Here is a 20,856-nt window from a genome sequence, read left to right as displayed (position 1 = left end):
TAGGATTGTTGAGGCTTGAGGTCTGACTCCTAAAGGTATCTTGACTATCTCTGCGTGGAATAGCGGCGAGTGGGGGTTCTATCGCATTACGTATAAGCTCCGGAATGATCTGCTGATGCAAAATCCGTTGGTAGCAAGGCTATCTTCAGAATACTTGTGTGGGTGGCTGGAAAAGGTCGGCTTTAGGAATTTCGACATGATATCAACTGAGTCAGAATCTAGAACCCCAAGTCCTTGCCACTTGTTTTGACCCTATGGAATAACCCTATGTAACATTGCATTTATGTCGTATTTCGTTTTCTTAGTCATTTTCGTAGTAGAACTGCCGAGGATGGGATGCTTTGATGATATAGTGGATGCCGAGCCATAGACGACTCCGTGGGTGGAAATATGTCGGTTCAATGTTACGAAAATATTTTGTTGCTTCACTTTGAATAATTGTATGGCCTTGTTTCTTGTTTACGAGGATAATAAGGCAGATGACAGATGGGGAAGTTGTTAGGATTGTTGGGGTTTAAGATGTCGCGCTGGTGGCCCTCAAGGTTCTTCTTCTTACCTACCCCCTGGAAATTTAGTCGGTAAGAAATCAACGCATTCCTACTACATATTTTATGAATCCATAAGGTTGCATTTAGGCTCTTCATCTATGTGTAGGCAATGATACGTGTAAAAAGCACTTGTAAAAAGGTATAGATGCAACTGAGCTATTAATGACGACCAAATTCGGGTCAGCTATCATGATATCAAGAACTTGAGCTAACATACATGATTTTAATCCCATAGAAACTTATATTTCATAATATCTAAGACATATCATTACCCAATCCCTTTGAAAAACCCCCACGTATTGTCCATAGTGGTCATAGTACATACATAGGGGATTATAACCCCTGAAAACGTAGCAAAGCAGTCACCAGACATAGACAGTCAACACTAGGTAGAAAATAACCCTTGTAAATATGTACAAACTGATGATCAAAGGAAAACAAGTTTATTAGAGACACTAATCGGCGGGATTTACGATATGTTGCTCACCGGCTTCTCCGAGTGTGAGTTGCTAACGCGCATACAAATTCCGAAGGAGGTTACCCAAATAGTCACTTCTAGGACTCGCATTGTTCATAAAATCATAAAACAATTATTCTGAGGCTATGTAGAAGCAACCTCGTAAATCATTACCGAAACAATTAATTTATTGCTTGTAATTAATTCCAGTGAAGGCCACCGGATACCCGACTCTACACAACTTTCCACAAGACTTGACACATGGTTGCTTACCTAAATACTAGAGCCTACCCAAGGCACTCGCACATACCAGTTTCGCCAGGAAAGCTTTCTTCCCGATATTTGACACTGCATAATTTGTTCTACCTCTATCATCCCGCTTCCCTTCTAGTCCACCAGGTAATTTCCCTCACTTCTCTATGGTTTAACTGTTATGCCAATACTGTAACGACATCAATTCGACTATAGTAGCCGAGGATCATAAGATTATCATGGTTATCCGCGATAGGACGAATTTTCCACAAAGCCTACCTAGGTACCTATTGGTCTAAAATATTCCCGCATATATCGTGGTATAATGAAGAGTTGCCTCAGAGGGTTAAATTCCACCAAGTGCAAGTGTAGCTCTTGGGCTGTTACCAGCACCTCCAGCCATCTCAGCCATAGGTACCAACCAACGTATACCTGTAGGGCCTTTGAGCTATACTATAATCACGTAGCCATAGCACAATGACCAGATCCCCCCGGTATCTTCGTATGTTACACCGAGCGAGTATGGTCTCTGCGCGACCTGTGCGTCAGGATAGCCTCTAACGCAACCCCAAGTACATCATCGTATTTCTATGCTAATATGGCGTTCTAAACATGCGGCCTGCGGACTACCTACCATTTGAAAATGGGGAATCATCTAGATAGGATGTGCTTGAGGTAGAGGTTCATGATCCCGACTCTTACGCACCACTAGTTGTGCAATAGACGACTCGTTCTCTATCATCCCTTGCAAGTTTGTCTCGATATGGCGACGGCGCGTATTCTCATCAACAACACCAAAGAGCACATCCATTTGCTCAAGCGATATATCTTTCGTTTCAGGGAGTACACATGCCAAAAGAACACCAGCGATATTGCATGACGCGAAAATCTGAAGCAAGTAAGTCGAAGTATCAAAAATAACCCCAGACAATCTTAGGATGACAATTAACTTACCATCCACGTTTTCCAGCCGATGTTAAGTATAGCAATTGGTGCAATCTTTGAAGCGACAAAGTTCCATAGCCATATGTTCGCTGCACCAATCGCCATACCATAGTCCCTAATACGCAACGGGAAGATCTCACCGATATAGACCCATTCCAAGGGTCCCCACGATAGCGAATATGCGACAACATATAGGTATATCAGAGCCATCATAGCCTGTGCTGACGGCGATCCGACTCCATTGCCCGGAACATTAGGTGGTCGTGTGGCTAAGATAGCACCTAATCCGAACAGCAACGCTCCCATAAAGAAAGCACCTCCAATCAACAAAGTCTTCCGACCGAAGAAATGAACTCCGCCGAGTATGAATACGATAGTCGATACAAATTTGATGCAGGTAAAGATACCAGAAGCCAAAAGAGCTGGATTCTGACCCGTATATCCTATCTGAGCGAATACAACCGGTGCGTAATATAAAATGGCATTATGTCCGCACCAAATCGCGATAATCCCAACAGCAAGCGACCAGAGTATACGTAAGAAGTTCCGACGTTCGAAGATTTCGCGAACTGTGCGACCTCTTGCGGTGTCAATCTCTTCTTGAATCTGGGCGCGGATCTGAGACATTTCCTCTACGATTTCAGTCGAATCCGCCGACGCTGATCGTAGATGACAAAGGTTTCGTATTGCCTCATCGTATCGGCCTTGTTTTGCTAACCAGCGGGGTGATTCGGGTATCAGTACAGAGGATATCGTTACGATAGCGGCGAGGATGATTTGAAGCGAAAGAGGAGTGCGCCATTGAATTGATGCAGGTGTTAAGTGTAGACTGCAGCCGTAAGTAGTCCAGTACGCTTAATGGATTTATTAGTCGCTGAATCATTAACACCAGGTACTTTAAGCACCCAGGCACATAAGTAGGTGACATTGGAATAGATAGTGTCAACCAAAAAAGGGGTTTGAAGCGATAAAAACTAACCGAGCATTCCACCACTGACGAGGAACATCTCGAATAACGACATCTAATTAAAATCATGTTAAATCAAATTCGAATTGATTCGTGTAATTATAAGGTACTTGATCAACTCACCATAACACCACGGAACTCCTTCGGGGCACATTCAGCCACAAAAACAGGTGCAACATTCGAAATAATTCCGACACCCAATCCAGCAACAATCCGTCCGCCATAAATCATACCTAACGTTGGTCCCGAAGCAGCGACCTGCAGTATACCTCCCAACAAGAAAAGAAGGCCAGCAATTGAAAGCAACGATCTACGGCCAATAAATCTCGCTAAAATAGGCGGAGTAAGTGCTCCGAAGAATGCGCCAGCATTTAATAAAGCGACGACGTTCGATGACGCATTGGCGTATTCGGTCGCCGACGCAGCTAGATTAAATTCCTTTTTGAAACTTCCTAGAGCGACCACACCACCAACTATGCCTGTGTCGAAGCCAAAAAGCATAGATCCGATATTCACTGTTGATGATACAGCGAAGGCGACTTTATGTTTCTTCAACGTCGCAAAAAGGGGCATGTTGCTGGTATTCTTCAGTAATTTCAATTGTGACCACCATCACGAAAAACGCGACTACAAATTGAAAAAGATCTGAATTGATTCTCACGGGGCAGCATGAACTATTTGGTATGTTTTCATGCGCCATAGGGTCGCTTTACAACGTGGCGCGCGCTACCAGATTACTGAAAAGCCACCACCAATAGGGAGTGAAGAGTAAGATCTCGGCATGAAGTTATCAAAGCGGATGCAAGACTCATAGGTTGATTACAGCTATCCGATAGCGATACTACATATGCGGTTATGAAGGGGGTACAGCTACACCACGATCAATCAGCCACTTCGCCGATGCTGACACAACAAGCGCCTCATGTCTCAGCCAAGATACATAGTATTTTTACAGGAGTACTTACTGTCTACATCATTTCTTTGGGTAACATAAGGTATTATCTAGCTTCTGTATTTCAAACCGAGAAGATATAACCAAGTTCAGTAAGCACATCATAATGTAGGTCAATGCAATGTATTTAGGGGAGGCATTAGGATCCACCATCTATGATATGAATAAGGAGTACATGTAAAAGCAAAAACTGATGACATTGCAATACGATAACAGAAAGACAAGCCCTAAAGGTGTTGAACCCGCTCACTAGAATGAGACTCCCACCACCCACCCATAAGGCAACAATAAGAAGTAATAGAAACAATAGAGAATAATAGGAAACAACAAAAAACGCAAAACGCAAAACGCCAGAACAGACCAAGAAGATCAAAAAACCCAAGAAGAGACCAAACACCAAGATACCAAGAAACACCAAGAGACCAAAAAAACCAAAAAACCCCCCCAAAAGCACCAGAAAAGACCAAGAAACCAAAACGCCAAGAAGCCCCCAAAAAGACCAAAATCACCGAAAAAGCACCCGAAAAAAAGACGGAAAGAAAAAAAACAGGACAGAAAAACAGAATAGGAAAACCCGAAACAGAACAGAACAAAAACAACAAAAAATAAAGAAAGAAAAAATCAGAAACCAATACAATCAAAACACCAAGCGACCAAGCGACCAATATCCCGTGTAGCCATATAACTCCAATGCCTCCCCTAACCCATATACACCATCCGACCAAGTACCAAATACCAAGAGCCAAGAGCCAAGAGCCAAGGACAGAGGACAGAGGACAGGGAACCGAGAACCAAGTACCGCAAGCCGATTACAGATTTTGATCGTGGCTATCTGAATGTTCGGTCCGCCGACGAGCGTCGCGTTGATGTCGAGCGAATGCTTCCACATGGACTACAGAAGCATTGTCCGATTGAGCTTGACTGCGACGTTCGGCATTTGATCGAGTTTGTTTACGGCGATTCAGCTCCTCTAAGTGGATTGAAGAAGGAGCTTCCTCATCAATGATAACCCGGATCAATTCAGATGCCATCAGATCCGAAAACTCCCTGACGATGAAAGGTGCGAATGGGAGATCTTCATCGACGTAGTTGCCATAGCGGGATACTTGTTCTGAGGTCCACCAGAAGAAAGGCCACTTCCACCAGCGTTGCCCGAAGATTTGGAGGAAGTTCTCTCTTGAGCCGAGCTACAACGAATTAGCGGGTTACCGAAGATTGGGGTACAGATATAACTTACATCCCAGGGGTTCCTGTCGTACCTGCGTAGCTGAAGGCACCACCCAGATTGGTCCTCGTACTTGTAGGCGATGACCCATCGACGCCCCTAGAGGAAATGGGTTAGTAAAAGATGTTAACCTAACGAACATGAAGACGTACAGTTCTTTCCGGTGCCAGAACATTGTACCGAACTATCCGATTGAAGTTGGCGAAGGAATTGGCTTCAACTTCTAGGAAGACCGCTATCGAACAGAGTACAATCGAACCGACGAATGGAGCTGCCCATCTTGTGGAAGGATGACATAACGCGGCGAGTGATACAGCGAAACTGTACACGGCGTCCAAAGGCAAGAAGAGCAGTACGAAGAAGTATGGCTTCATCGTTCGAAGGTAGACCGTTGCTTGGAGGTACTTGCAATAGTGGTCGTAGACGGGTAGGCATCGGTTCATCATGCTGCAGTGGTACGCCCTATCCGACGGTTCAAATAAGCATCCATAAGGACACGTTCTAGGTCGTAGACCTTGTCGATAGGGGAGGCGACCACTAGGCATGGACAAGTCCCAGAAGTTGGAGCCCGCTTGCATGATTCTCTTGGAAGAGTTCTAATAATCGAGTTAGTCTGCTAGAGATGGATGGATGGAACATGTCAAAGTCACTTACGTTGGGAGGCTTCCAGTGACGATCGCAAACCCAGCTGGTGACAACGATCTGTAACCAGGGAATGACCCAATTCACCTTGAGAATTGCCGAAACGATGATCAGAGAGAGCCCAATGTACCAGTTTGACGGGTCGGGGGGATCGATGAACCCAATACCAGTGTCCTGGGGCGCCATAAGGAATGACCAGCAGAATTTGTACTCATTGGCGTAGATGGTCAGGGTCAGGAAGAGGGCGAGCCATATTGGCCCGAAGGAGAGGAACACGCGGAAGGCGGCCCAGAATGTGTCTTCCCAGTGCCTTGCCATTTCGAATAGGCGGGAAGTAGAGAGAGGAGAGGAGAGAGAGGCTTGAAGAGCCGGAGGTGGTTGAGATGTAGGAAGTTGAGGGTATGTGAAGTCTACCTAGGTAGACTGTATGTCGAGAGTATACGAGTAGAGTGTGAATAGCGCAGTGTGTTTATCAGTTTGTGTGTGTTTGAAAAGCGTGTGTGAAGTGCGTGATAGTTGGAATTGGTGGAGAAGAAGAAGAGAGAAGAGAGGAGAGAATTGAAATGGGGGGAAGACGTTTAAATAATAAACGAAACGCTCGAGCTGTTTCCTAGGAGCTCATATAGGGAAAGGGCGACTGTCTTAGAGGATATCTTCTATTGAAGTTTATTAGAGGCAATGACGTACCTAAAGAGGAAATCACTCAGGTACGTAGATCTAGGCATACATGTAGCTATATTTACAACAGCCACTTTCCCTTTCTCGCCTTCTAAGTTGACGCCAACCCCAACCAACCATCTCTACTACTGCCGCTTATCTTGTGAGCGCATTTGTGAGTGCATAGAGTTTCGAAGATCGACAGGAGGCTACAGATAAGACGTATCTCTTTCCGTGATAGCTAACAGACTACAATACTACCTACATATTATGTATGTGTACTACTACAGTATAATTATGTTCACTTAATGCATCAACACGTATCATAATAAATTCAAGAGCAAGTGATGAGGGAAGTCGCTAATCGACCAATTCTTCATTGATTGATAGCTATCCTAGTCAAAAGAAAAAAAAGCAAAAAAAAGAATAAAAACGCTAGCATAGGCTGTCATGTAGCCATCGCTTAATTCCATCGCTTCGCCATAGAACTCCTCATTCCCCGAATGCGATAGTCTCCTACTCCCCAACTCAACTGTTTGAGCATACTTCCTTCTGCCATCGAATTGACTCGTCGCGAGATTCTATCTTGCAATTTTGACATGCATCTTTGACACAGAACTGATAGTGGTCGTAAATCCAGTTCTGAACGGGTATCCATTTGGAGTGGCACCACTCGTGGACCGTCAACTTCCTAACGTCCCCGAGGCTGGGCCATCCGTTGCAACAGTTGGATTCCATGCACGTTTGCTAAACCGAGTAGTTAGTTACTGTTGAGCCGCAGCCGTTGAGCATTGTGTGACTTACATAGCACTTCGGAAGGTCTTGTATAGGGAGTATATCATCAGGGTGGTATTTGCTTGACCTGATCGATATATTGGTATGTATCGTTTCGTCCTTATAGTAATCTCCGAATAGATCATACTGCTCTATGATCGAGGTGTTGTATGGAGAGAGAGGTGGTGCCACAGGAACACCAAAGGTGCTCCCCACCAGGAGGACGAAGACGACGAGTAACAGCGAGAAGAGACGCATGTTGGCTTGCATTGTAATGATACTTGGGGTCGCGCAGTCGGTAATGCGTGTGTGTGTGAGGAGTAGACAAGTATGATAGCAAGTAAGAAAGAGCAGTAGTGTAGTGAGTGTGGTTTTTCAGTGGTTTTTTTGGGTGGTTTTTTTGAGTAGTGGTTTTTTGTAGAATAGAATGGAAAGAATCGTCTTCACGGAGAGAGGCGGATATTTATACCCCAGGACTGAATACGGAGACCAGTCATGAGCTCAAAGTTCAGCTAAATCAAATCAGAAAATGCTTTCAACAGTAGGATAGTGTTTGTGCAATAAAGTTATCCGCGCGGTCAGTGTCCAATAAGTAACTTTTCTAGTCAGGAACGCCATTAACACCAACGATAAGCGACGCACTGAACCTACCAGGCGGTAATAGTTAAAGTTTCAATCGACGCGCTCGGCCACATGCATACTTTATAATTGGGTTGGAATGACTCGAATCTCGGTCTGTAATTTGACTTCAGTACGAAGACACCCACAAACGCAAGAGCAAATGATACACAATATCGACTAATTGCTGGGTAGGACTTACGCGAAAAAGCAGAAATCGTAGGTACATAAGATCATGAATTTAGAAGACTACATATGTACCTAAGTAGCTACGCCGAGAATTAATACTACCATTCTTGAGGCAAGAGTTGATTGGCCCTCCTGTTACACCAAAACTCAGCCAGGATACAATAACCAATTCAACTAACCCGTGATCTCATGAACGCAACTCACGGAATACTATTCAAACCAATCCCATACCGTACAGTCAACCCTGCATTTTTGGTTTTTATTCGTGGAGTTACCATGGAGTTATGATAGTGTGACAAGGCACATCTTGGAGTTTATGTTCCACTTTAGCAGCTGTGCCTTAGATTATCTCGGAACTCGGACTCTTCAACATGTTGATTCTCCGAAATAAGAGCAAACATTTTATTAACTTGTTTCGATCAAGTGAGAAGCCATCGAGTGTTAATTTTTAAATTGACAGGAATTTGTATTGGTAGGCGCCTTAACTGGAGGTTTGGTCCCTTAATAAGCAAGGTTCATCCCGTGCAACTTAGTTTGAGCCATACCACTTTATTCCATATGCCACCATTCCAACTCCAGCACCAATTGTTAGAAGTAAATTCGCAGCCGCCGTAGCATAATACCTTATCATAAGATTGGTTAGTCTCTTATGATAATCTTTAGGTGTATTTCCTGCCGGGAACGGCTCTTGAGGCACAGGTTTTCCCAAGAACTTGCACAACGGCTCCCAACCGTCCTCAACAGACCATTCGAGAAATCGATCCGCAGGTAACCCCATCTTCTTCACTGATTCGCTATGATCTCTGTAAACTTGTTTGCCATTTTTCGCAAAAGAACCCCAGAAAAAGAATGGTATCTCCATACGAGTCATGCACTGTCGAATCCAGAATAAATCCGAGCAAAACCAACCAAGTAACCAATCTAAGTTTATTGTGTCCTTGTCAAACATCCCCATAGTTGAGTTAAAGCTGCGATACCAAGCATCAACGTCTTTGCGCACGTTTAAAATAACCTTCGCATCTGGATAAGCTTCTATAAGCTCTGGCGCAAAAACGGCCCCTTGCAAGTCTGTAAGAGCGACGCAATGACCGATTATGGGATCGAAATCCGCTGCCGTGAATTTGGTATCCGGTTGTTCCGCTTTCCGCTTGACAAGATAGTACCATGCTTCGAGTTGAAAGCGCGGGGGTAATAAGGTATCCCAACCATGGTATGTGTGTACGTAGCCTAACCTCAACAGGGCTTCACGTAAACTCTCAGTACCAGAACGAGAGATCCCAACGCATCTAGAATATGAATTAATATAGTTGTATCGAACGTCAATTGAAGTGGTTGAAACTAACAAGACCTGCATGGGTTCTGTGCGCTTCTGTTGAGGTAGAGGACCACCATAGATTGCTTTAATTATTCTCTCCATTATGAAACTATTTTCAGTAGTAAACCAATTAAAAGAGAACTTCGAGAATCATACAAGAATAACATCGAAAACATGGATTTATTACTTTATAACTACGATTCGAGCTGTTGGTTCAGCCCTATTTATTTGGTGTGACAATGAGTTGGTCAACTTGGTATTGCTCCCTTACGTGGGGCATATAACCCCTAACAGGGAATACTATCGCAACATTTACGGCGTATTTTGCAAGGACTTAAGGGGCGTAGTAGGCTGATCCATGTAGAGTTATGTACCTATCAATTTCTTACGTTAAGGCACGGACTGTGGCCGATCTTTTTCTTTACCAGGGTGTGGCTTAAATAAGCGAAGAATTTCCTAGACAATGCGGTATCATTGGTAAGCTTCAAGATGCTGACATACGTTACACTACTCTTCTCACGGAATAGCCAGTTATTATGCCACTTTCCATCTAAATCTATTCAAAATGAATGGTAGATGCCAATAGAAAAATACCCAAGTTGAGAGAACTGAGATCCAAAGTTAAATGGTATGCATTAAGGGAAGTCTATTTATTTTAGCCCTTGAACAACTAGTTAGTCTCATTGGTTGAATGACAAAACCTTATCCGTAAATGGTAATCGATTATCATTAACCGTGCATTCAGTTATCGTGTAACGTCTGTTCGGGTCGGGTCGTAGTGCTAGAACCGCCTGAAAATCATCAGTAGAAAAACGAAGGGACGGCGGGGACAATTTCGATACCTAATCGTTACACGCCACGATTTTAGAACCTTTCCCCGAGGACCTATTTGGGGAGGCAACATATTCTACTTTCTACCAAGTACCTGGGTAACCCTAGCCAGGTTGAGAGCTTGGTGAATGAGCTCAATCGATCAAGTCCTCGCAAGAGACGCATCTCGTGGTCAACGTCGGAAATACGCCAGAATTCGGACTGTTCATGTCCGTTCAGCACAATTTAGTCTAAATGCTACTACGGACCAAGCTGTAGGTGACTCAATAGACACATGGTGAGTGCAATATTCTCTTGACACTACCTCAATGATGGGAAGTGCGCTCGAAGATATCAAAACGGGCGGGATAGCTTGAGAGCAATTACAACCAAGGCGCAGTGGAATCTTATGGCGAGGAAATTCTTTTCCAGAAAAAATATCCAGGCGTGCATGATTGAAATAGGGGGGAAAGTTAAGGAGCAAGGACCTTTAATAATGAGATACTTGCTAACCTCGTTAGAACGTAGCGCTATATTTCTGATACACTACCTAGGTACGCGTCCGCAAACGCTATGAGACAGCGCACAGTCAGTACACTCTAGCAGTGCAATTACACCTTAAAACCTTCAGACTCCATAAAATATGTCAGGATCGGTCCGTTCCCGTTCAGAAAACAAGCTTCAACGACAAACGCCTTGATACGAGAACTTAATTTTGAGAAACATACAAAATCAACGCAAAAATCAACGCATAGATCCCTCAATGGAACCTTAACCAAAATATTTGGGTTCAATTGCTCAATTGATTTTACTTAATAGAACTCTACCATGAACAGCGATGTCTGCGGGGTAAATAGTGCACTAAGCTACCTCAAGGTAGGTGCTTGCCATACTAGACGGACATCATACAACTTGCTAACCACAGACAGCAGTACCTAGAAAATATCAGCGACATCACGATAGCGTACTGAAAGGTGTCATGAGACTTACTCATCGATGTCAAAGGTTGAGGGATGATCCTTCCATTGGCCAAATCCTTAAAGCTCCATTCCGGCGCAGTTTCAGTTTTCCAGGCCCAAAAAATCCATCCCGCAGCTTTCTCATATGCGACCATTTGGGCGTTAATAAACCTAGTGATATCACTACGCTCGGTTTCGGTAAACTGAGCGACGGTACCGGACGTCTTCCCGCTACAGGACCCAATGTAGGAAGATGACTTCCCGTTATAGTTGAACGAACCATCATAACGCGCACCTACACCGCGACCGTTGAGCCATTGAGCACAATCGGTCATAGCTCCGGTAAATTCTCCCGAAATCGTCCATTTATTGTTGGTTGCCATTTGAGTTCCAAAGGCACATGCGCTGCTAACGTGCCCGTCGATATTCATCGCCAACTGATTACTATCAAATACCTCATAATGATGAGTGTCCAGGAGTAATGACGATGAACTTGAAGGCCCACCCCAGCCATTCCAGCTCGTTACGTCAAGAAACGCATCGTGAAAAGCAATGGCGAGGTTGTGACCTTGTAAGTTACTCGCCCCATCTGTCATGAATTGTCGTACCGTATCCATATTCAGGTCAGGACTCATGGGTTCGTTAAGAAGTTCAATGGAAGCTACCGCAGGATGAGAGGCAAAGTCATCGCGTAGTTTATTTAACGCGGTCAAGGTCTGCTTTACAGTGTCACCTTGAGTCCAGGTAACAGCACCACGACGTCCGGAGTTATCTAGGCCATTCTGCGATCCGGGGGCTCCATGGAGATCAATCATAACCTATAACAAGTGTTAACCCTTATCGTCACCCGGATATATACTCTTAGTAGACACCTAGATAGGTACGGAGTTAGGAACCGGAGTGTTTACCTTTAGATTATTACGTGTAGCCCAATCAAGAGAATTTCGCAGATAGGTATAAGCGCCATCAACGTACGGATCTCCAGGTAACGGCGTCACTGACCAGTAGCCCACAGGAATCCTAACAAAGTTAAGACCTTTCGACGCAATGTCGCTGAAGTCATTCGCCGTAATCCATGTATTCCAATGTTGGTTGAGTCGTTTTGCTGCTTCGTTGGCGCCCAGAGTCTGCGTAAGCGTAAATTCATCGACGACGGTGTCCGGTGTAGCTGCGAAGATTGAAGGGGTAATCCATGGCTGACCATTTGTTAGCTGTTCATTCGCAAGTTACTACAATCCACGAAATTCTGCTGACCTCCAACACAAGCCAACCGCCTAAGTTAACACCTCTAACCTTCTCACTCCCAAAAGGGAATTTTAGGTCCCGCTTGGTGGCAGACATCGAACCGCTAGGGGCAGCAGCGCTCAAGTTAGCAAGCCATAGAATGGCTGCCATCACGAAACCGAATAGATGCAGTGAAATCATTGTCATAAGATATAGTTATTCGATGATTCAATGGCTAATTGATTTCTGGGTGATCGATAGAATAAAACTGTTCCGCTCGACGAGGAACACAAACATTTTATATAGAAAAGACCGGAAAGTTTGACACTCGAGTCCCCTATGATGCTTATCATCGTCACCGTCCGAATCAATAAGTAGTATTCATCCTAACAAAGAGTTTGCAACATTTTTGGGATTCTTGCAGGGTACCTATATAACGCACGCATTGTGGGGAAGTCAATATCTATGCCTTTATAGGATATACATGACGTCGTCATCATTATATCAATCTACTGCACGAGGAGTAATGTTTTGAGTAACTTTGGCAATGGTATTTGGGTTATCGAACTACCTAATATTCCTAAGAGACATCACCCAAGAGGTACCTAGGTATCCAACCTTGATCCAATGACCGGTTGTACACCCAAAATCCTTTCGCGCAAACATAAGAAAGCAACTAGCAACGGACAAACAAGTATGAATATATTCCTTTCGACAATAGACCCAATCAAGTATCCATGGAGATGCTGTAGGCGATGACTGAGTCAACCCAAGCCTCCACGAGATCCGCATCGTCGTCTCTGCCTACTATTCGAAAAGGCTCAATCGTATCGTACGTGAGGTCCAGCCACCAATCACGCCTCCTGTAATATCGGCGATGTCTCTCGTCAAAGTCTTCGATCTCCTCCGATCCGATGCGGTTCCACAACTGTCCATGGACATCCCGTGTGTACACTTCGTCGGCTTCCAGGGTCCAAAGCAGTAATTGGAGCCCTGCGGTGCCGCCGATTCCTCCCGGGAAGAGCAGGTCGATATCATTAAATGCGAATCGTCTGATCGAGTAAACGATTGGTAGCGGTCGGAATGGCCTGATTATCCCGGAGTTAGTGGTACCTCGGAGGTTGATGAGTTCCGCAGCTATAGTAGTTAAGTTAGTCACCATTATTAACAATTGATTTCAAAACTTGGAGGTTATCGAACAAGCTCCTCCGCGACAAGGTGCATGAACTAAGACAAAGACAATAGAAATACACTTACCATCCGCTACCACGCCGTTAACGATCATGTCGACGTCTCCACCCTCAATTAGGAAGACGTCGTGTTCAAAGGACACCCGCGGAGCCATCACCATCCTATTTCCTCGCTGGCTGTACGGGTATAGACAGCCATTGGGGATCTGGTGGTAGGATCGTGCCAGGAGTGCTGTAGCCTGCCTGTTTACAGCTAGCAGGCTAAACACATCGGCCGCGATAATAGTTGCGCGACCATTGGAGACGTCGACGGTTACGATACGTCTTGTACTGGCCGCAACATCTTCCCAGATCACTCGCTGAAGTTCCGCGGGGAGACGAGTGAATGGATGGAATATGTTTCGACCGGAACTTGATATAAGTTAGCGTGAGTATATTCGACTCAATGGTATTATAGACGTACCCGCGACCGATCTCCTCCACATCGCTGTCATTGTTGGTACCCGCGTCAGAAAGAATGGAGCTTTCTGAACGATTGGTGATGTCGACGTCGGCGAAGTCGTTAAGATCGGCGACACTCTCGAACCCAAGGCCAGGCTGATATCTCAGCGTGACCATTAGTGTTCGAGCACCATCCGCATTCAATTGGGTTGCCATTATTAATCTCTTGTTGTTGAAGAGGTTGAGAGAAGGCGATCAATTGAATAATTAGAATTAAGAGGTAAAGAAAAACAGAAGTTGAAGAAGCACAAGAGACCCAAAGCTGGAAAAGGGATGTTGAGCTTGTGGTGAGCTTGTTGTAAGGTGGGAGTATTGATGTGTGTGTATGTGAGAGGGAGAAAGGAAAAAGGTAGAGGTACAAAAAGTCGATTTTTTATAGTAATGCCCCTGGTGTGCATTGGGCAGCTCTATACTATGTTTTTCGCAGTAGTTTGCAAAGATTATGAGGTATTGATTATTCCATTGTGTTGAAGTAGAATAATCAAGTGGTGATTTAAACAACTTAACATGCTTAACCCCCTGCCCAAACAGAAGTTTAACCCGCAAACTGTAGCGCTGTAGCTACCTAAACCCTTAGGTAGTAACTGAGAAATAGGGGGCTCCTTCTATACTCGCTAATAGTACTACTTAACTAGTACAACAACAAAAAAAATTTGTTACCTACGGGACTTTCAATACCATTACATGTGGAAGGCAGGACATTATATATAAATACATTATCCCAGCATACAGGGATTGTTTACAAATTTTCACCTTTTTATCTGTTTGTTGCCTAGTTTACTCAGTAAAAATGTTGTAAACGTGGGGATTACTGTTCTTCTCAATTGACTACAACTGATAACAAGCAATAGAAGTCACATTCAAGTAGCTACAACTGTAGGTACTAGATTGGCACCTGAGTAATCTGATTAGGTAAATGATTGCTATTAACTCATTACCTAGGTATTCGCAATACTAGTAGGCTATCTAGAGTGCCTTCCATGAATTCATAAGTTGACAAAATATGTCGCCCTGTTTCCTACCAAGTAGATAGCAGACCTGAGTCAGACCTATTTGACACCTCCAGACAAGCTCAAAGTATGAGTAGCATAATCCCAGGGATTAGTCACTACCCTTTCTTCCATCTTTTCCATGCCCGTATGCTGTGACGGTAGGTATTCCTTGAATCCGCAGACCAAGCCATCTCCATTACATCTCTCTACTCCGCTAGACAGCGCAACACCATCCTTGCCTGGCCTAAACTTCGCGATAGCACTCAACACCCGCTCATAATCGCCCAAGAATTGATGCGCGCGCACATCATCCCCCCGAACGATGCCATGGCCTAACGTAACAGCCAAGGTGCCACCAACTTCAATAGCATGGGCTTCAGGGTCCTGGCCTGGTTGTAAAAGCACAGAGTAAATGTGTCCAGAGTAGACCACCACCTGAGGATGCTCTGAATTAAGTGTAAGGTCCTGTGGGAAACCCCACTCGTCGGCGACTTTGATCGGGTGCCATGGTGTAACGACAAGGTCCCCGATCTTACACATCACAGCTTCTTGAACGATAGTCTTCAATAAAGCTTCAACGCGCCTACTTCCCATCGGTGTCCACACGTATGAGCCTTGCTGCAGTTGACGGATGGGGATCTTTCGGCCACAAGCGAGTAAAACCTTGCTCGAACCCGTGAAACATGGACCAATTGATGAGTTTAGTGAACGCATCATAACCCTTGTTGTAGTGGCTACTTGGGGGCAAGATGGTTTGGGAGGTGGGATCGTGTCGAACGACGTATCAAGGAAGTCCCTGAATCTGATAAAGAAAGGATTCCTGTTGTACATCAATGGGCCAGGGTCTTTGAAGCTGTTGCACCTAGATATCGACAGTTAGCTTTCTAATTTTATCTACCAGATAATCATTTGGGCAAGGGTTAAGAATTGAGGCAATACTTACATTTGCTTCGCGTGCGCATTCCACAAGCTTAGCAGATAATGACAACCCCATTGACTAAAGTATTCCTTCTTGGACAAAGCCAATTGTACCTGACCGGAGGGTAGGTTACCCACAAGGTCTTCCATTAGGGATTTGTTGTACTCGTCGGTGTACAACCTAGCTGGTATTTTATCTAGCAATTGTTGGAATGCGTATTTGTATCGCTCTGGATTAACTTGTTGGCTAGTCTCGTATTCCCTATCACTCCGTAATGGGAAGAAGGAGGATAAGAAATCACATATCATCGAACGACTTTGGTGATACGCCACTAGGTAATTGGGGAGATCGGCCCCTTCGCCTAGCCCTTCTTGAGCAGCCCAGCAATATTCTGTACCCTTCATGCGCGAGAAGGTAACTTTCGCGGATATAGGAAGTCCAAAGACAACGGGTAATTCGGTTGTCAATCGATAATCGTCGACATTCTTTAGGTATATATCTCGAGATTGACCATATTGTAGGTTGCCTAGATTAATGGTGAGGTGCCACCCGTCCACGCTTTCTTGTTCTTGTTGAAAAATGGTATTCCCCAATGTTGTTTTCAGGCGCATGTTTTTTGAAGTAGTTATTTGCATTGTGGCTTTTGTTGCGTACGTTGTTTGAAGGTGTGCAACGGCGTGAACGAATACCGTCCCCTAAAAAGGTTAGCTACCATGTAAACTACCTAGGTATAGGCAAATGGATATGTTTGATTTACAATCATGCCAGCATCAGGAATAAAAGCATAATTACCACCCCCGTACTCAGCAATTGACTTTAAAAGTCCTGATCGAATCTCGTAGCCAAAACCGAAAGTGTGAATAGCTGCCGGTAATTTCTCCCAAATGCTACGCATCTTTGAGATGTAGCCTTGAGCTGGACACCTGCAGATGATGTTAGCGTCTAGGGAGTTCTTCATTTTAGGAGTAAGCAGTACATGTGGTTGGGTTGACCATCTGTCAATATCATAACTGCCGGTACGCGCCCCGTATTTTCTTCTCCCTCAAATAAGCCGACCCCTTTTTGTATACCATGCCAAAGGTTTGTTGAATACTCCGGTTCCATTTTTTCAATATTATCGTTAGCTAACTTCTTGTTGTCGGGTGTCATAGGCAACAGCTTTTGGAGAACCTGCATATCAGTTAGGTCTCGATTAGCTCTCCATTATCGGCTCTGTAGGTAGGGGTACTATGAACTTACCCTCGCTTCTGCGCTGAATGTCACTATTCCAAGCCTATCCCTTTCATCCAAGCTCTTAAGAATGGTACGAGCAGCGTGTTTGACCATATCGAGGATTGATAATCCGAAATTCTCCTTGCTCAACCTACCGAATTCATCATTCATTTTTGCAGGGGCTGGTACTTGCATACTCCCAGAGACATCTATGACCAAAACAATGTCGGAAGGGATATGACTACGCGAGTGAGAAGGTCCGGGCTCTACCGGCGGTTGCACTCGAACAATTACACCGGCATGTACGTTATCGGGGGTCAGTACGGTATGTATACTCAGCCCGGCATTGTCAAGATCACCTGTTGAGGAGGAGTTGGTGATGGTAGACGAGGAAGAAGAAGCCAACTCAGGGGTGGCCTCAGAGGGCCCTGCCATTTCTTTGAAAACCTAGGAAAGTTGTTAGAATATGTAGGTGCTTCTCTGGTGCTATTACTTACCATATTGGCGGCGGCGACGACGACGACGATGATAAGGATGATCTGGAATTAGCGAAGGATTTTTGGTAAGATTGAGCGTAATCCGCTGCTTTGATTTTATGTCCCTGGGATGTTATGCCTGATGCTGTTCTACGAAAGGACTGGGTGAAATTCCCAACTCAGAGACACATCCAATTCATGGGCCTCTTGATCTGGGAATCGTGAATCAAAATCATTGAAATACCTTCTCCTATTTGATTGCTCTACCTAGAGGTGGCGATGCCGGTTCTAACAACTTTCTGGGATCATACTGGATGAATGTTTGACCTTCTTTTCTAGGATCTAGGTGTATTCACTATAGAATAGCGCCGATTCTTAGATCTGATTGTCCCCTATTTTTGGGGCTGTGACTGCGCTACCTAGGTATTCTACCCACATACTTGGTAGTAAACCAGGTATCTAGAACCAACAAACAAGGATTCAAAACGATTGCTATCTTGAGTAGCACGTTTCGAATCTATCAATGAAAGTACATGCGAAAACGATGATTCTTTTTGGAATTGAACTGAATAAGATGCCGTGACGCATGTTTTGTTTCTATGTTGACTGTGAATATTAGGGACGTAGGATTCTGTGGAGGCTTCCCGAATCTGGTGTTCATCCATGACTATCGTAGATCTCGGAGAGTACGATATTTACGAGGAGCCCTAGCAGCTGAATTGTGGATAGCTCTAAGCAATCGGTCTTCTTAATGAGGCTGAGTACAAAATATTTAGTATACGAATTAAGTTGATGATTCCAGCATGCCCTTGAAGAGAAGCAAACTTCTTGTTGTAAAGTAGAAAAAGTTGACATGAAGATCAAACTCGGTCTATCCGAGTTACTCTATGCTACTGCTTAATTAGCCGACGACCCCCATTAATTAGTGAGGCTGATAGCTATTCAAGCTCAGAGTCCGTCGTTTTGATTGGTCAATATATAACGATGTCACTATAATCCTAGTTGAGGCATTGCCATTGCGAGGTACCTAGTATGGGTTCCCTTACATTCCCTACAACTCTGACATCGCAACATCGTCACTCTTTTGCTCATGAACATTTGTCACGAAAAAAGGGATACCGATACCTCTCACCTCTCGCCTCCCTTCCACTCAAGGCATATTTCTATTTTTTTTTTTTCAAGGCGGCATTGATGCGAATCTGGAACAATGAATAGGTAGCGTTAGTACCAAGGTATCGTCGGTTTGCCTTTAGTCCTCCGTACTGCCGTTCTTTTAGGGCTAGCAGAGGCCTAAGTGCGCTAGGGCTTTAGCACGGAACGTCCGTGATCCGCTGTAAAAGCCATCTTTCTAGGTCTCTCAAGGCATCCCCACGATCACAGAACCCTACACAGCTCAATACGGCGGCTCAAATCAAAGTAATAAAAAACATATTGATATATAACTAGCAGACTATCAAACGCCCTCCTGCGACGACGGGAATCATAGGTAAGTAAAAGAGGTATCTCAGATGAATAGGAAAGGAAGGGTATAGATAGAATATGTCCAAACCAACCTCGACGAACCGTAGAGAGGAGAGAAAATAAACCCACGAGCGCCTATTGCTTTTTCTCCCACATCCATAATTATACCATTACCAATGCCATCGCTATCGTCGTCGCCATAGGACCAAAGACGCCAAGCCAAACCAACTAAATCGCCATCTTGGATAAAGTAGAAAAAAAAGCAGGACAAGTTTCCGTAAAGTCCCACCATAAAAACGAACACCTGACCGTTTCGACCTGCGCTGATGCCCGCTTGGCTCCTTCGGGTTGAGCTATGAATGAAGATCAAGCCCCGCCATGAATTCGATAGGCAAGAGAGGAGAGAGTTAACCGTCTGTGCCCTGTTTTAGTATGACGTTCCAGTCTCGAAACTAGCGGGCGGATAAGTCTAACCCCATCGTCACCGCCAAGAGAAGCGGGCTTGAGCACAGCTCATCGAAGACAGACACTTCAGCGGCATTCCGAGCATTCCTTATGCTTGCACCAAGTGCAGTTGGTGTTGATGACGAAGATCCCGCCGCATTTGCAACAGTGGGCCGCGTACATGATGAATGGATATAAGTATGTAGGTACGTAGCTAATTCGTGGAGTTAATGTGTTTATTGGTTGTTGACGAAGGGATATATCGTGGCTGTTGTATCTCTTGATATCTTTTGGTGTTTTGGATTTCTGACAAGGGAGTTTGACTGATTGTTTCAATGACTGAGGTTGATTTGAAGATGAATAGATAGATGAGTGTGAGAGAGGGAGTGTGTGTTCTTTAAGGGGTCCCCCTTACGGGAGACCGGCTTGATATAGATGCCGTAAGGGCGAACTCTGTATGTCCCAAAAAGAAAAAAATATCGCAAATTACCTTCTATTTTCTTACTTTTAGTTTTACCAGTGACCTGTACGCTAGGTAGGCAATAAATTACAGGCATCATCTTCGCCCGCAGGGTCCAGAATATGTCCTCTGCGCGAGAGTCGCACCACAGATAGCTACCCCGCATGGGATTTCAATTCGTGGAAACGAATCATAACTTGCGAGTAAGATGCAGTAGGACTTAAGAGGAAAAGCTGGGGGTTGGGGGTTGATCGTGAAAGGATCAACTTGGGTGCGTGACCGGCGATTTCGCAGCCATGTTCCACCCCACGTTCTGCCCTTTCTTACCCTCTTAGCTAGGCGCTGGACCTTCTAACTGGTGCGTTCCATTTCCTTATACCATCGTAACACATAATCGCGAGGGGTAAAATAGAAACCCCATCCCGTAATTGCCTAGAATGCGCCGCGCCCTTGGTGGCAAACCGGTGGTGACGACCGATGAGAGCTTCACCTTACTTTATTGGCTCCTGTTCAATGCCGGGAAAAGTCGGGAGTTGAAAAAGACCATGATTCATTTACTAGGCAACAGAAAAAGAAATACATCTCGACCGGATGGTGATCTGTTGTATGACTCGAGAGGAAAAAAACGTACGGCAGAACATACCACCTTTACGACTTCGACTTGAAA

General features: G+C 44.6%; 9 protein-coding genes across 9 annotated transcripts; all 9 read right to left on the bottom strand.

The window, feature by feature from the left end:
- Positions 1-1,165: 1,165 nt before the first annotated feature.
- F4822DRAFT_408697 (general substrate transporter) lies at positions 1,166-4,215 on the bottom strand. Its single transcript, XM_051458593.1, has 5 exons — positions 3,995-4,215; positions 3,293-3,937; positions 3,182-3,224; positions 2,212-3,056; positions 1,166-2,146 (listed from the first exon to the last, which is right to left on the bottom strand). Exons 2-5 carry the CDS (start codon positions 3,740-3,742, stop codon positions 1,913-1,915), a joined length of 1,572 nt encoding a protein of 523 aa, XP_051313902.1. The 5' UTR covers positions 3,743-3,937; positions 3,995-4,215; the 3' UTR covers positions 1,166-1,912.
- A 715-nt stretch (positions 4,216-4,930) lies between these two features.
- F4822DRAFT_430881 (uncharacterized protein) lies at positions 4,931-6,306 on the bottom strand (the record flags this gene model as incomplete). Its single annotated transcript, XM_051461380.1, has 4 exons — positions 4,931-5,308; positions 5,359-5,445; positions 5,499-5,942; positions 6,001-6,306. The coding sequence occupies 4 exons, from the start codon at positions 6,304-6,306 to the stop codon at positions 4,931-4,933; spliced, it is 1,215 nt and encodes a 404-aa protein (XP_051313901.1).
- Positions 6,307-7,173: 867 nt separating this feature from the next.
- Positions 7,174-7,677, bottom strand: F4822DRAFT_430880 (uncharacterized protein; the record flags this gene model as incomplete). Its single annotated transcript, XM_051461379.1, has 2 exons — positions 7,174-7,392; positions 7,450-7,677. The coding sequence occupies 2 exons, from the start codon at positions 7,675-7,677 to the stop codon at positions 7,174-7,176; spliced, it is 447 nt and encodes a 148-aa protein (XP_051313900.1).
- A 1,073-nt stretch (positions 7,678-8,750) lies between these two features.
- On the bottom strand, positions 8,751-9,651 carry F4822DRAFT_444565 (uncharacterized protein). The gene is made up of 2 exons (XM_051463259.1): positions 9,570-9,651; positions 8,751-9,512 (listed from the first exon to the last, which is right to left on the bottom strand). The coding sequence occupies exons 1-2, from the start codon at positions 9,641-9,643 to the stop codon at positions 8,756-8,758; spliced, it is 831 nt and encodes a 276-aa protein (XP_051313899.1). The 5' UTR covers positions 9,644-9,651; the 3' UTR covers positions 8,751-8,755.
- A 1,615-nt stretch (positions 9,652-11,266) lies between these two features.
- On the bottom strand, positions 11,267-12,705 carry F4822DRAFT_430878 (glucan 1,3-beta-glucosidase precursor; the record flags this gene model as incomplete). The annotated part of the gene is made up of 4 exons (XM_051461378.1): positions 11,267-11,286; positions 11,342-12,128; positions 12,219-12,506; positions 12,565-12,705. 4 exons carry the CDS (start codon positions 12,703-12,705, stop codon positions 11,267-11,269), a joined length of 1,236 nt encoding a protein of 411 aa, XP_051313898.1.
- A 497-nt stretch (positions 12,706-13,202) lies between these two features.
- Positions 13,203-14,883, bottom strand: F4822DRAFT_302901 (uncharacterized protein). The gene is made up of 3 exons (XM_051455203.1): positions 14,188-14,883; positions 13,792-14,135; positions 13,203-13,671 (listed from the first exon to the last, which is right to left on the bottom strand). Exons 1-3 carry the CDS (start codon positions 14,379-14,381, stop codon positions 13,262-13,264), a joined length of 948 nt encoding a protein of 315 aa, XP_051313896.1. The 5' UTR covers positions 14,382-14,883; the 3' UTR covers positions 13,203-13,261.
- Positions 13,847-14,883, bottom strand: F4822DRAFT_408680 (uncharacterized protein). The gene is made up of 2 exons (XM_051458592.1): positions 14,188-14,883; positions 13,847-14,135 (listed from the first exon to the last, which is right to left on the bottom strand). Exon 1 carries the CDS (start codon positions 14,621-14,623, stop codon positions 14,384-14,386), a length of 240 nt encoding a protein of 79 aa, XP_051313897.1. The 5' UTR covers positions 14,624-14,883; the 3' UTR covers positions 13,847-14,135; positions 14,188-14,383.
- Positions 14,884-15,182: 299 nt separating this feature from the next.
- F4822DRAFT_444559 (hint-domain-containing protein) lies at positions 15,183-17,892 on the bottom strand. The gene is made up of 6 exons (XM_051463258.1): positions 17,846-17,892; positions 17,376-17,795; positions 17,113-17,306; positions 16,894-17,059; positions 16,161-16,831; positions 15,183-16,079 (listed from the first exon to the last, which is right to left on the bottom strand). The coding sequence occupies exons 1-6, from the start codon at positions 17,846-17,848 to the stop codon at positions 15,275-15,277; spliced, it is 2,259 nt and encodes a 752-aa protein (XP_051313895.1). The 5' UTR covers positions 17,849-17,892; the 3' UTR covers positions 15,183-15,274.
- A 1,226-nt stretch (positions 17,893-19,118) lies between these two features.
- Positions 19,119-20,490, bottom strand: F4822DRAFT_302859 (uncharacterized protein). The gene is made up of 4 exons (XM_051455202.1): positions 20,220-20,490; positions 19,760-19,943; positions 19,378-19,707; positions 19,119-19,289 (listed from the first exon to the last, which is right to left on the bottom strand). Exons 1-4 carry the CDS (start codon positions 20,353-20,355, stop codon positions 19,199-19,201), a joined length of 741 nt encoding a protein of 246 aa, XP_051313894.1. The 5' UTR covers positions 20,356-20,490; the 3' UTR covers positions 19,119-19,198.
- Positions 20,491-20,856: the final 366 nt, after the last annotated feature.

The sequence above is a fragment of the Hypoxylon trugodes genome, assembly GCF_022578975.1.
Source record: "Hypoxylon trugodes strain CBS 135444 unplaced genomic scaffold F4822scaffold_6, whole genome shotgun sequence".
NCBI lineage: Eukaryota > Fungi > Ascomycota > Sordariomycetes > Xylariales > Hypoxylaceae > Hypoxylon > Hypoxylon trugodes.
Note: the sequence above shows the minus strand (reverse complement) of the source record. Positions and strands in the feature narration are given on the sequence as shown.

What these genes read in the sequence shown, in the direction of transcription:
- F4822DRAFT_408697 (XM_051458593.1), bottom strand. Translation starts at nt 3,742, where the DNA reads ATGCCCCTTTTTGCGACGTTGAAGAAACATAAAGTCGCCTTCGCTGTA. An exon ending in AGGAGTTCCGTGGTGTTATG is followed by an intron (nt 3,225 to 3,292) that starts GTGAGTTGATCA and finishes GATTTTAATTAG; the next exon opens with ATGTCGTTATTCGAGATGTT. An exon ending in CGTCAGTGGTGGAATGCTCG is followed by an intron (nt 3,057 to 3,181) that starts GTTAGTTTTTAT and finishes AAATCCATTAAG; the next exon opens with CGTACTGGACTACTTACGGC.
- F4822DRAFT_444565 (XM_051463259.1), bottom strand. Translation starts at nt 9,643, where the DNA reads ATGGAGAGAATAATTAAAGCAATCTATGGTGGTCCTCTACCTCAACAG. An exon ending in ACAGAACCCATGCAGGTCTT is followed by an intron (nt 9,513 to 9,569) that starts GTTAGTTTCAAC and finishes TTCATATTCTAG; the next exon opens with ATGCGTTGGGATCTCTCGTT.
- F4822DRAFT_302901 (XM_051455203.1), bottom strand. Translation starts at nt 14,381, where the DNA reads ATGGCAACCCAATTGAATGCGGATGGTGCTCGAACACTAATGGTCACG. An exon ending in GTGGAGGAGATCGGTCGCGG is followed by an intron (nt 14,136 to 14,187) that starts GTACGTCTATAA and finishes ACTTATATCAAG; the next exon opens with TTCCGGTCGAAACATATTCC. An exon ending in TAACGGCGTGGTAGCGGATG is followed by an intron (nt 13,672 to 13,791) that starts GTAAGTGTATTT and finishes TAACTACTATAG; the next exon opens with CTGCGGAACTCATCAACCTC.
- F4822DRAFT_302859 (XM_051455202.1), bottom strand. Translation starts at nt 20,355, where the DNA reads ATGCGGGGTAGCTATCTGTGGTGCGACTCTCGCGCAGAGGACATATTC. An exon ending in TAAAAGTAAGAAAATAGAAG is followed by an intron (nt 19,944 to 20,219) that starts GTAATTTGCGAT and finishes TCCACGAATTAG; the next exon opens with CTACGTACCTACATACTTAT. An exon ending in CCTCTCTACGGTTCGTCGAG is followed by an intron (nt 19,290 to 19,377) that starts GTTGGTTTGGAC and finishes CCGTCGTCGCAG; the next exon opens with GAGGGCGTTTGATAGTCTGC.
- F4822DRAFT_444559 (XM_051463258.1), bottom strand. An exon ending in CATTCAGCGCAGAAGCGAGG is followed by an intron (nt 17,307 to 17,375) that starts GTAAGTTCATAG and finishes ACTGATATGCAG; the next exon opens with GTTCTCCAAAAGCTGTTGCC. An exon ending in AATGCGCACGCGAAGCAAAT is followed by an intron (nt 16,080 to 16,160) that starts GTAAGTATTGCC and finishes GTCGATATCTAG; the next exon opens with GTGCAACAGCTTCAAAGACC.
- F4822DRAFT_408680 (XM_051458592.1), bottom strand. Translation starts at nt 14,623, where the DNA reads ATGCACACCAGGGGCATTACTATAAAAAATCGACTTTTTGTACCTCTA.